General features: G+C 56.9%; 1 protein-coding gene across 2 annotated transcripts in view; it reads left to right on the forward strand.

Moving 5' to 3' along the window:
* Positions 1-11,445, forward strand: part of LOC125917317 (receptor activity-modifying protein 1-like) — a 36,341-nt gene extending 24,896 nt beyond the window's left edge. Inside the window, exons 2-4 of one of the 2 annotated variants that reach the window (XM_049623552.1) lie at positions 9,500-9,572; positions 10,320-10,510; positions 11,265-11,445. In XM_049623552.1, the coding sequence (XP_049479509.1) occupies positions 9,500-9,572; positions 10,320-10,469 (223 nt within the window). In that variant the 3' untranslated portion in view covers positions 10,470-10,510; positions 11,265-11,445. Of the gene's footprint in view, positions 1-4,031; positions 4,316-9,499; positions 9,573-10,319; positions 10,511-11,264 lie in introns of those variants that run through there. The other variant, XM_049623551.1, reaches the window with a different exon arrangement.
* Positions 11,446-12,513: the final 1,068 nt, after the last annotated feature.

Below are 12,513 nucleotides of genomic sequence, written 5' to 3' on the forward strand. Positions count from 1 at the left end.
CCTCCTCGTGGCCTCCGCATGGGGTCTGTAGGGTCTCATCTCCTGGGTCAGGGGCTCCTCCCTCTCCTGGTTGGGGTGGCAATACCTCTTCCTGGGGGCGTCCCCGCTCCTCCCCCAGGCACAGAGGAGGGGGGGCAACGTTTAGGACGGCGTGTCTGTCCTGCCGAACCCCAGAAACTGCTGGCGGGCTTGGTGGGTCTGAGGCAGGGGAGAAGACGGGTCATCCAGACCCGTGCTTGTGACGCGTGTCCCCGTAGCTCATCGACACCCAGCTCAGAAGGCTGGACTTTGGGCTTTCACAACACCTGCCACGTTCAGCCCTTACCGTGGGCCAGGCACCTGATACGTGCTGATTCATTTCTTCTCACCGTGAGACCCAGCCTGTCGTGACTTCCTGTGGCTCTCTCCACTTCTGTTTTGACTTGAAACACGAGTCCTTGTTCACTTGGGAAGACCGCACACCCCGTCGGGCACGGGTCCCACACACGCCAGCTGCTGCCGCCTCGGCCCGCTCTGTCCCTCCTGGGGCCCCACCCCCACCCCACGCGGACCGAAGAGGGCCCGCGGTCCCAGTGCACTCAGGGCAGTGACTCAGCGATTTGGAGACCACATAACAGGCGCTGCGGTGGAGGGGCGCTTGGCTGCTGGACGCACCCCAGCCTTTCCCAGCATCGATTGGATTTCTAGCTCAAAAGTCAGAACGTTCCAGAAAAGGATCTTTAAACATCTTCATTTTGACTGTATCCGTTTACTTCATCTGTTATACTCCTCTGAATGAAAAAATAACATTTCCGGGGCGCCTGGGGGGCTCCGTCAGTTGAGCGTCTGACTTCGGCTCAGGTCGTGATCTCGCGGTCCACGAGTTCGAGCCCCGCGTCGGGCTCTGTGCTGACAGCTCGGAGCCTGGAGCCTGGAGCCTGCTTCGGATTCTGTGGCTTCCTCTCTCTGCCCCTTCCCTGCTCATTCTCTCTCTCTCTCTCTCTCTCTCTAAGTATAAATAAACATTAAAAAATTTAAAAAAAAAAAAAAAGAAAGAAAAACTAACATTTCTTAAAGCACAGACCTTCTGGCAATGAATTCTCTCTCAGCTTCTTTTTGTTTCTGAGAAAGTCTTTATTGGCAACTTCCTGTGTGAAAGCTACTTTTGCTGGGTATGGGACTCTGGACAGACGGGGCTATGTTCCCCACCGTTAGTCACCCCATTGTCCCTGGCCTGCACAGTCTCTTGTAAAATGTCTGCTGAGACCCTGCCATTGCTTCGTTGTAAGTGTCTTTTTTCTCTGACAGACTCTAGGATTTTTTTTCTTGGAAGTTTTTTTCTTTATGTTTGGTTTTCAGATGATTGTTTGACCGATGGGTCTATGTGGTTCTTTAGTTGCTATTGCTGTTTTCTTTTCTGCCCTGTTTGAGGTTCTCTGACCTTCTTGGATTTGCAGACCGATATCTCCCTGTTCTGGGAAACTTTTCAGCCATTATCTCTTCAAATACTTTTTCCGCCCCATTCCTTCTCCTCCTCCTGGGGACTCAGATTACAAGTTGGACTGGATATAACGTTGATAGTGTTTTTAACTCGCCACAGGGATGCTCTGTTTTTTTCTTTCTGTGTTTCAGTTTGGGGAATTCCTACTGACCTGCCTTCACGCTCACTCATTCCTCAGATGCCGGACCTGCTGATGAGCCCATCAAGGGAATTCTCTCTGATACCGGGTTCATTTTATTTCTAGCATTTCTCTCTAGCTTTCTTACAGCTTCGCATCTCTGCTACAAGGCTCTGTGGGTGTAGATTATCTGCTTTCCCACCTAGACCCCTTGTCGTGATCATCTCCTCGAAGTCCCTGCATAATAGTTTCAACATCTAGGTCATCAATGAGTCTGATTCTGTTGATTGTTTTCTCTCTTGGCAACGCGTTGCTTGGGTTTTGTTGCTTCTGAATGAAAAGTTCATAACTTCGTATCTGAATACGGAACATTCGTGGAGAGAACATCAGAGACGGAGGCGACTAGTGTTCATCTCTGGCAGTGGGTCACCCTCTCCCGCCAGGCTGTTGGTGTGGGGTTGGAGTCCATCCTGTCAGGAACCGAGCTGGGTCTGGGGTTTGTGGCCGCCGTGGTCACTTTCAGAGCACCACAGGCCTCCGTACCTGTAGCAATGGCTGCCACCACCTGCGGTCCCAGTGGGGGCTGGTGAATCTTCCTCAGGGCGGTGTCCCACCCTGCACGCCTGAGCCGGTCTCTCTCCACCTTGTCCAGGTAGCAGACAGTTGCTGCTTGCTGTTCTATGCTGGGGACAGAGCCTCAGCTCAGACAGGCCACACGCCTTCGGGCCGCTCCCTGTGGTGGCCCAACTCTGCCCTGGGTCCGTGGGATCTTGGCTGGGAGATTCCTGCCCCTCTGTTTGGTATCATGCAGGATCCCAGGCCTGCTCTCCCAAGGGGGAAGAGTCTTTCCCCTTCCTCTGTCAGCCCTAGTGCGTCTCTCCTGTGCCCTGGCACCGACAGGCTGTGCCGTCCCTCCCTCGGCCGCTGAGGGCGTTTGCTCCGCAGGAGGGGAGGGTCTGGGAAAGCGGGAAGGGCTGCGGTCTGTTCCTCGCCATCAGCCACTCTTCCTGCAGGGGTCACAGGCTGTCGATTCTTACATGAGAAGTATTCAAGAAACATGCAGTGTTTGTGCCTGGCCCCAAGGGACAGCCAGTCCCCTGCCTGCCACTAACCTTTCTCACGAGCACCCGCTGGAGCTTCGTGGGAAAAAGTGGGGAGTCACAAAACCACCGGGGTGTCTGGGGCCCCGGGAATTCCAGACTGACCTTCTAGGCTTAGTTGGTCTTTGCAGTCTGTCAGTAGTGGGTTTCTTCTCATGTCTGTTGTTCCCGTGCTCTGCCCCAGGCGGGACGGTCCTTGAAACAAGTTACTTCATTGGTTTGTGGTCTCTACTCTCTGACGGACTCCAGAAAACATAGGGTTTTGTGGTTTCTTTGGCTTTTGTCGTTGTTGTTGTTTTGGGATTTTTTGTCTGTTTGTTTTACAACTTTCTACCTGCTAAGTAGAAGCAGAAGGGACTCATCTTCTGGAAACTGCATTTTAATATCCCCCAATTTCAATCTTCATTTATTAAAAAATAATTTACTTGGGGTGCCTGGGTGGCTCAGCTGGTTAAGCATCCGACTCTTGGTTTCAGCTCAGGTCACGATCTCACAGTTTGTGGGATTCAGCCCCACGTCGAGCTCTATGCTAACAGTGCAGAGCCTGCTTGGGATGCTCTCTCTTTCTCTCTCTGTCAAAAAAAGTAATAGATAAAATTTTTTAAACGGTTAAAATAGCAAAAAAGAAAAAAAAAACACAACAAAACAAAAAACAAAAAAAAAAAACCCAAACAAGCAAACATGATTTCTATTTTACCACAATAAAAAAAGGACCAAACAGCCGACTCACGCCTGCCACGTTCCAAGTACCCTTCTAGGCACTGAGACTGCAGAGGTGAACAAAACAGACCAGATCCCTGTCCTCAGCATTTCCACCCAATGAATAAAATTAAGATGTGGCTCTACACCATGAAAGGTGATGAACGCTCCGGGAGGCTCCAGCGGGAGGGGGGCGGGGGGGTGCTGGGAGACCAGGCCCGGTGGGGAGCCCTGCCTTCCAGGCTGGGTGGCCTGCCTGGGGGAGGAGGGGACAGCGAGGTGCTGGAGAGGCTGCGGATTGGTGCCCCGACGGCTTCTTGAGCCAGGCTGCGGTCGGAACGCGCCTGACTGGCCCCCCTCGTAGGCTGCCCCGGCAGGTGCGTCCCGGTCCCTGGAATCCCAGAAGCGAGGAGGGACGTCTCCGAGCCCCAGCCCGCCTTCCAGGGCGTGGGCGCCTGCAGGACATCCGGGAGCCCCCACAGGACCTTCCAGGGCCTTCCTCTCCTGGAGCCCGGCCGGGCGAGGACCCCCGGGGCTGCTCGGCGCCGGGGGGCATGGGGCGAAGAGCCCCGGCCGGGTCCTGCCTCGGGCCTCTGCCCGCGCGGGGGCTAATGAGCGGCTTTTCCACCCGCAGGACCTACAAAGTGCTCACTGACTGCACCAGGCACGTGGCGGACCAGCTGGGCTGCTTCTGGCCGAATGCGGCCGTGGACAGGTTCTTTGTGGCCGTCCACCGGCACTACTTCAGGAACTGCCCGGTCTCCGGCAGGGCCGTGCGGGACCCGCCCCGAAGCATCCTCTGCCCCTTCATCGCGGTGCCCATCCTGGTGACCCTGCTTGTGACGGCGCTGGTGGTCTGGAGGAGCAAGCGCCCGGAGGGCGTCGTGTAGGCCTGCGGTCGCCGGGGGGGGGGGGGGGGGGGGGACAGGTGAGAGCTTCGGGCACCCTGACGGCCCGAAGAGTAGGCCCCAGATCCCTTGTGTTGTCCCCCAGGAAGAGCTAACAGGATTTCGGAATGGCCGTGGCGCAGGCGTTAACCTGAGAGCCCCCTGGCTGGAGTTCGAAGCCACCCAGGTGGGGACCCCAGATGCCAGGAGGGAGGGGGAGCCTAATTGTCATGATTTCCGGGGAGGGTTCCGACCTCTGTCTCCTGACGTTCCAACCTCCCGCCGAACTGGGGATAAGTGGCTTGTGATTCAAAGGATGTCCTCAAGGGGGCGCCCGGGTGCTCAGTCCGACTTCAGGTCATGATCTCGCGGTTCCTGAGTTCGAGCCCCGCGTCGGGCTCTGTGCTGACAGCTCGGAGCCTGGAGCCTGCTTCGGATTCTGTGTCTCCCGCTCTCTGACCCTGCCCCGCTCCTGCTCTGGCTCTCTCTTGTCTCTCAAAAATAAATATTTTAAAAAATGAAAAAGGATGTCCTCGAATTTGGGGAGCGTCGTTATTTCGGGGTATGGACCACTGAGAGTAGAAAGGTGGAAGGAACACTAACCCCTTCGGATTCCCCTTCTTCGGTCACAGGGACCTTTGTGGGGATGATGGTGCCGAGGCGCTGTGTGCCCTGAAGATGCTCCCGTGGGCCTCTGAGGCCCCCGCCCCACCCCCACCCCAACCGCTGGCTCAGAGGACGGCTGTTCGCAGACAGGAGGAGGCCGGGTGTGTTCAGTTTTTGCTGAGGCCCCTCCTCAGAGATGCCTCCTCAGGCCCAGATACCCACTTGCATTCTGCGCCCCGGGGCTCTACTGGCCATTACACCCCAGTGCGCCCCTCCAGGCGGCTGCTGCTTTTCCGTTCACAGTTGCTTACAGCCCCCTTCCCGAAGGTTCTGAATGCCCGCAGGGAGCTTCCACAGTGTTCCTCCCTGATGTCTTCTGAGTTCAGACCTCTGAGTTCAGACCGATGGGATGTCACGCCCATCACCCCCAGACTCTGCCTCTCCCTCTGCCCTGCTGGCCAGCCTGCCCTTACACAGGGGCCCAACGCCATTACCTTCTGGAATATTCAGCATTAGCGTACCACAGGCACACGGGGTGACCCACCCCCCCACTCAGCTGAGCAGACCCGACCCTCGGCAGCCCCCTCGGGTAACTCAGACTCCCCCAGCCTCTTCCTGGGCACCTGCTGGCCCTGCAAAGGTGCTCCCATCACGGGCAGGCCCCCGGCCTGCAGAGGCGTCACAGACGGGTTCCCTGATGGGGCTTCTCTCGCTTCTGCGCTGAACCACGGGCGCCCTGGCTACAGCGTGGTCGTGCCTTACAGGAAAGAAGCCCAGGCGGTCCTAACGGCAGGGCGATCGCCTCAAGAACCAACAGGGACCCCGGGGTCCACACCCCAGGGCCTCGGGGAGGGGCTGGTCAGGCTGCAGGGTTCGGTCCTCGTTTCCTCCGCCTTCACGGGTCAGAGACTTGGGACCATGAGAGCTGGAAGGAAACGGGCAATTGTCTCTATGCATCCCTGGGTTCTCCCCGAGGACGCTGTGGCACGAGTGGTTACAGTTCAGGACCCAGGAAAGGAAGCAGGTGGGGGAAGAGCTTGGGGCCGAGGGCCCAGGCTTCCGTGGGTCTCGGCCACGGGCGCCGTCTCAGGAGCGGAAGGTGGCTGGGAGTGGGAGTTGTGGGCTGGAGTCTGTCTTCATAAACGTCGTCCCCGAGAGCAAAGGTGACACGGGCCACGGGGAAGAGGGCAGCCCCCGGCCTGACCTCGCTGGTCTTTCCTCCCATAATTGGTTATACGTGCACCTGCCGAAGGTGCCGGCTTGGCTGGCCCACGGGGCCTGCTCCCTCCAGTGCTGCTTCCGGGGTCATTTTCAATGAAGCCCTCTCGTCCGAGGTCATACCCCTGGCGGCAGGGACCCGGGCCCCCAGCTCCCAGGCAGCCCCATCATCCGCAAGCCCCTACAGGTGGTCGGGGCCCCATGGAGCCCTAGGGCTCCACCGGGGCTGAGTGAAGAATCCTTCCAGAATCAGCTTTAGGGCCGTGGCATCTTCAAGACAAGGCCCTCCCTTGTTCCCAAGCGCTTGGCCAGCCTGAGGCGTGCGTGGGGTATGGTGTGTGGCGTGGGCGGGTGTGGCTGTGCCGGGTGCGAGGGCTCCCAAACATGGCTACCCTCAGACAGGAGTCACTCCAGTCTTACGTCGCGTCGCTGAAGAGTCGCACCTGGTTCTGCTGCACGCGGCCCGGTGTTGCGGTGGGGGGGGGGGGGGGGGGGGGGGTTGCATTTTCGTGGAGATGCTGCCTCGCGCCTTCTCCAGGCGGGTGCTCGCTTGTGCTGTACCAGTGGCCACAGGTCAGTAAGACTTTTCAGTTTGGATCGAGAAAAGTAACCTTTCACGGGACAGCAGGCCACTTGTTCACGTCTCAACGTGAGGCCCCTCGTGACCGTTGTCACATTCAAAGGAAGCAGACTGAGGGGCGCCCGGGTGGCTCAGTCGGTTAAGCGTCCAGCTCTTGATCTCGGCTCAGGTCCTGATCTCACGGTTTGTGAGTTCGAGGCCCCCGTCGGGCTCTGGGCCGCTGGTGTGGAGCCTGCTTGGGATTCTGTCTCTCCTCTCTGCCCCTCCCCTGCTGGTGCGCGCTCTCTCTCTCTCTCAAAGTAAGTAAATATTTTTTCTAATAAAAAACTTTAAAAAGGAAAGAGACTAGAGAGAGTTGGTCTCTGAAAGTCAGAAGTTGGTGTTTTGTGGGAGACTGTTTTCAGAGCGCTTCAGTCTAACAGATCTACTCTGAAAGGTTTCACCAAGTGTGCTCAAGTTCGGGATGTGGGAGGTTCTGGAAAAACGACGGTGCGCCTATTTTAAAACTTCGAAAAGCGTGTTTCCTGGCATCATAGCCGTGAAGAGACAATTACCCTGAAACTTGACAGAAAAGGCCGAGCTCGGCCTCAAGAAGCGAACCACCTTCCTCCCTGTCCCCCCGACGCCCCACCGCTCCGTGCCTCAATGTCCTCATCCATGAAATGGGGATGATGGCAACATCTCCCGCCAGGGGTACTGGGGTAACTCAGGGAGGCGTCTTAGTCCGGGTTTTCCGAGTTGCCAGGACGGGAGTTCGGGTGCAGGCGGTCGTGGTGTCGCCAGGGAGGGAAGCCTGGTAAGGAAGGTCGAGGTGGCGCAAGGCCGTGGGGGTCCCTGTGCCAGCGTGGCTGACAGGAGTCCTATCACACCTCGCGCTAAGGCCGCACTGGGTCTCAGAGCAGTCGGTGGGGCCCGGCAGTTGCTATTATGAAAATACTCTACAGACAGTGCAAACGCTAAACAGTGTTACTACTTTAAAATTACCCCACTTGGGGCGCCTGCGGGGCTCCGTGGGTTAAACGGCTGACTTCAGCTCAGGTCACGATCTCCCGGTTCATGGGTTCGAGCCCCTCATCAGGCTCCATGCTATCAGAGCCTGCGTGGGATTCTCTCTCTTCCCCTTCCCTCACTCACTCTCTCTCTGTCTCAAAATAAATAAAAGTTTAAAAAAAATGAAATAAAATTAAATGACCCCAGCTAATGGAAGAGAACAGAATGACAGTTTTTATTTGGGGAGGGGGGTTATGAAACGTGTATTAAAGTGCACAAAAATTGCATTTGGACTTTAGAGACAAATTTTTTTTCTAGTTTTTTGTTGTTGTTGTTTTATTGTCGCGAGAACGTTTAACGTAAGGTCTACCCTCTTAGCACATTTTTAAGAGTACGATTCAGTACCGTGGGCCGTAGGCAGCAGGGTTCTGGAGCGGATCAGCTGCCTCACTGAGACCTTATGCCCATGGGTTAGCGACCTCCCTTCCCCACACCCTGCTACCCAGAGCCTGGCAACCACCATTCCACCCTCTGCTTCTATGAATTTATTCTAGAGAGCTCGTGTAGGCGGATTCCCGCGGTATTTGTCTTTCTGTGACTGGCTTGTTTCATTTAGCATACTGTCTTCAGGGTTCATGCATGCTGCCTCGTGGTGCAGAATGTCCTCCGTTTTTAAAAAGCAAATAATGTGGGGCACCTGGGTGGCTCAGTCGGTTAAGCGTCTGACTTCGGCTCAGATCATGGTCTCGAGGTTTGTGAGTTTGAGCCCCACATCGGGCTCTGGGCTGACAGCTCGGAGCCTGGAGCTGCTTCAGATTCTGTGTCTCCCTCTCTCTTTGGCCCTTCCCCTCTCGAACTCTGTCTCTCTCTCTCTCTCAAAAATAAACAAACATTAAAAAAAAATTTTTTTAAATAAGGCGAATAATGTTCCATCGTATGTGTATATCACACGTTATCTTTACATCCACTGATGGATGTTTCTGTTGTTTGCGTATCTTCGCCATTGCGGATAATTTTTAAATGTTTAGGTTTGACTTTGGAGTGCGTGTTTGTAAGTACATTTGAGTATGTAGGTGCACCTGATCTGGAAGTTTCCTTCGGGCGAAATAGGTCTGCAGTGAAGGAACCGGAGAGCGCATTCAGGTGTCCAGCTTCGTGGTCGGGTCACCACGGTCAGCAGGTGAGGCCGGGCTCGGCTGGGACGGAGGCACAGCTCTACCCGGCCAGGGCACTTTGCGTCCGCCCAGTCTGCGTTCATGGCCAAGTGTTCGCACATCAAAGGCGGAGGCCAAAAAACCAAATGCCAGCAGCTGGGTGCTAACTTTGAATGACTACAGGCAGAATTTTTCTATTGTTAGTATGATTGAAACTTTGTTATAACTAAATAAAACAAAAGACTTTCCTATTCGTTTCTTGGGGCAAAAGAACAGATTGCCACTAACCAGACGGCTTAAACCACAGAATTTATTCTCTCGGTGTTCTGACATGGAGGGGCTGGCAGGCCCGCGCTCTGTCTGAGGGCTCTGGGGGAGGCTCCTTCCTGCCCCTTCCAGCCTCTGCTCTTCCTGGGTGGTCCTTGGCCTTAGCTTGTGGCTGTACACGCCATCAGCAGCCTTTTCGCTGCGCGTCTCTGTTTTTCCTTACAAGGAGGCCGGTCATGTTAGATTGTGCCCACTTGAACCCAGTATGACCTGGTTTTAATTGAACTAATATCTGCAAAGAGCAGGAACTGGGGGGGGCGGGGGGGGGGGACACCGTTCAGTCCAATACACTCAGCAAACTCAGGAGCTGGGTGGCCCCTCGGTTCTCCCCTTTGCACAGGCCACTGCGGGGACAACTTTGGGAACTGCTCATAACCTGCCACGAAAGCTGTTTCCAGAGCCCAGCCAGTCAGGTGAGAGGACCGGGCCAGCTGTCCCAGGAGCTCCTGAGAACACGAGTTGTTCCCAAAGCCAGGGTGCGGGCTGTTGTTCCCACAGGGGAGCCCCCCCCCCCCCCCCGCCCCCGCCGCCACCGCAGCCCTGTCCTGCCGCCCCCACCCACCCTGGTCCCCCGAGGCCAGGCTCTCAGCCTGTCCTGTCCCACATCCGGGCTGTGAGCACCCCTCCAAGGGTTACCGATGAGGCAGTTGACATTTAAAGGAAAAGGAGTGTCTGAAATGCCTTGGGAGCTGTTCCTGGAACCGTCCAAAGAGGGGGGGTCGGGGGGCGTCTGAGCAGGCGCCCTTGCAGAAGGTCGCCTGCCAAGGTCACGTCGATTGACGCCAGATGCTCCGGGGCTGGTTGGCTGAGGAGCAGTGGCGCTCCTGGGCTCCCCCCTCGCCCCACCTCCCACCCCCATCTGCAGAAGTCCACGGTTGGGGGGGGGAGCTGCAGACCCCCCCACCGAGGGCCCTGCTCAGGCCCAGGGATGCCAGCCACAGGCCAGGCCCTGCGCTCTCCCTCTGCCGGCCTGTGCTCCGCCCTTTGTCAGCTCCTTCCCGGGACCACCTGGACGGTACAAAGGGGCAGGGGTAGACTGCAGCCCAGTCACCAGTGACCATCCTCCCTGTGTTCTCATCGGAGTGTCCAGCCCAGCAGGAGGGCCCGGGGGACCTGGAGCCCGGTCGGAGCGGCCACCCTTCTTCGCTCTTCTCCCACAGCCCAGGGCGGGGAAGCGCACAGAGAGAGCCTGCGCACGGCCACACGGCCACACGGCCGGAGAGGGGTCCAGTCAGATCCCAGCCAGCCTGCGCCTGCTCTTGGTGCATCCGGTGGCCTTCCCGTACCACGCGGCGTCCCAGCAATCGTGATACGGCAGCTGGGTCCCGACTGCAGTGTTGTTACCGTTTTGGTGAGTCGCGTCATACGACCTTCCCCTGTTCGATAGGGGCCTGGGGAATGCGTTGACACGCTCGCCCCAAACTCCCCCCCACGCTCACTCACGCGCAATTGCACACTCACCCACACACCACCCACGCTCACCCATATTTTCACACTCACTCCCACCCACCCCGCTCCCACTAAGCTGGCTGGGGAAGGTGACAACAGCTTTACTTCGAGAAGTCAGATGGACTCGTTTTATTTGGGTCCTGAGCCGGAGAAACGGTCCCTTCTCCAGAGCTTTGTCGTGGAAATCCTTTAGAAGAAAAAATTGGTTGGAAGTCAAACTCAAAAAAAAAAAAAAAAAAGTCACAAAAAACAAAACAAAACGAAAAATAAAAGAAGAAGACTCAGAAATGGACTTGGCCGAGTACAGATTGTGCCCCAGAGCTGCTAGCCCCGCAGGGTAAGAGTGCTCCCGGGACGGGGCTTCCCACAAGCCGCGAGGCAGCTCTGAGGTGCGACAGTGTCCGCACAGGCCAGTGTCCATGGACAGGACAGGACGGGGCGCCGGGAGGCGTCGGGGGGCGGGGGGGCTGGGAGGCCCGGGTCTGGGACGGGGTCCCTGCAGGCCGCACAGCAGCGCGGGAGGAAAGCCCAGCCGCCTGGAGACGCAATTCCCTCCGCTTCTTCCAAAGACAAAACCGCACGATCGTCACGGAGGACCAGTCAGAAACACGTACTGCAAGTCTTAAAATGTTTATTCCCAGCAATTTCCCTCCTAGGAACTTATCCCGAGGACGTAATCAGAGATGCACAAAAGGACTTCACCCGGCGTTATTTATACACGCAAACGAGTGAAAACGTCCTCAGCGCCCACGTCGGAGGGCTGCGCCATGAAATCAAATCCAGCTGATGGGAGAAGGCCTTCCTAAAATTAAATACTTGGGGAATTTTTCTCACGGTATAGAGTTCATTGGAAAAGGCAGGTTGCAAAATAGGAAAGCAATTGTCTCAATTTGGGGTGTAGCGTGTGCGTGTGCAGGGGTGTGGTGGGAGGTGTGTGTGAGCCCGTGGGGGTGCGGGATGAGTGCGTATGAGGGTGTGTGTGCGTGCGTACGGGGGGGAGTGTGTGTGTGTGAGTGGGGGGTGAGTGTGGGATGTGGGGTCGAGTGGGTGTGAGTGTGAGGGTATGGGGTGAGTGTGTGTAGGTGAGTATGTGAGTGCGATTATGTATGAGCAAGTGTGGAGGTGAGTGTGTGAGTGAGTGTGTGTGATGATGTGAGAATGAATATGAGCGAGTGTGGGGGTGTGGGGTGGGTGTAACCCTAAGCAGCTTCTTCGTCTCTGATCATTTCACCAACTTGGAAAAGATGGCCTCGGGCGGATCGTCGGATGGTGTTGCAGCTGTCTGGGGAGCAGGGGGGAACCTGCACGTGGTGGGGGGAGCAGGGGGGAGCAGACCGTTGGGGAAACCAGGCAGCGGTCTGGGGGCTCTCTGAGAGAGGGAGCGCGAAGAGGCCTTAGGATGCTTTTCCTTCTTCCGAAAATACAACTGCCCTTTGGTTCCACGTAGAACGAATTCAGGAAAGACCTACAGTGCTTTTCAAGGCTATTTTGGGAGGTGAACTTGAACCTGGCTTTGGTTTCCTCTTCACGGGACCACGCTGAGATGGGCTCACCGTCCTTAGTCGGAGCACGTAAATCTAGTCAGAACCCCAGATCGAGGGCAGCGTGAGCAGGTAGCCCTATGGCCCTCCCTGTCACCCCTCCTGTCTACCCGTCCCCCACTCCAGCCACCTTCCCTGAGCCGGGGACAGCCATCCCCTGCTCCCTGGCTCAGTGGAGTCCCTTCCCCAACACACACACTCCCAGGGGGCCTGGGCAGTTTGCCCCAGGCCATTTTCTGGGGTGGGAGGCGGGCAGGGGGGGCAGGAGGCCAGTGGCGACGGCACGTGGCTCATCACGACCGCCCCTGCGTGCCAGTGCCTGCCCAGACCGCCCCAGGTCACAGAAGGAGGTCTCAGTGCTCTC

This window comes from Panthera uncia, unplaced genomic scaffold (genome assembly GCF_023721935.1).
Source record: "Panthera uncia isolate 11264 unplaced genomic scaffold, Puncia_PCG_1.0 HiC_scaffold_1694, whole genome shotgun sequence".
In the NCBI taxonomy this organism is placed as follows: domain Eukaryota; kingdom Metazoa; phylum Chordata; class Mammalia; order Carnivora; family Felidae; genus Panthera; species Panthera uncia.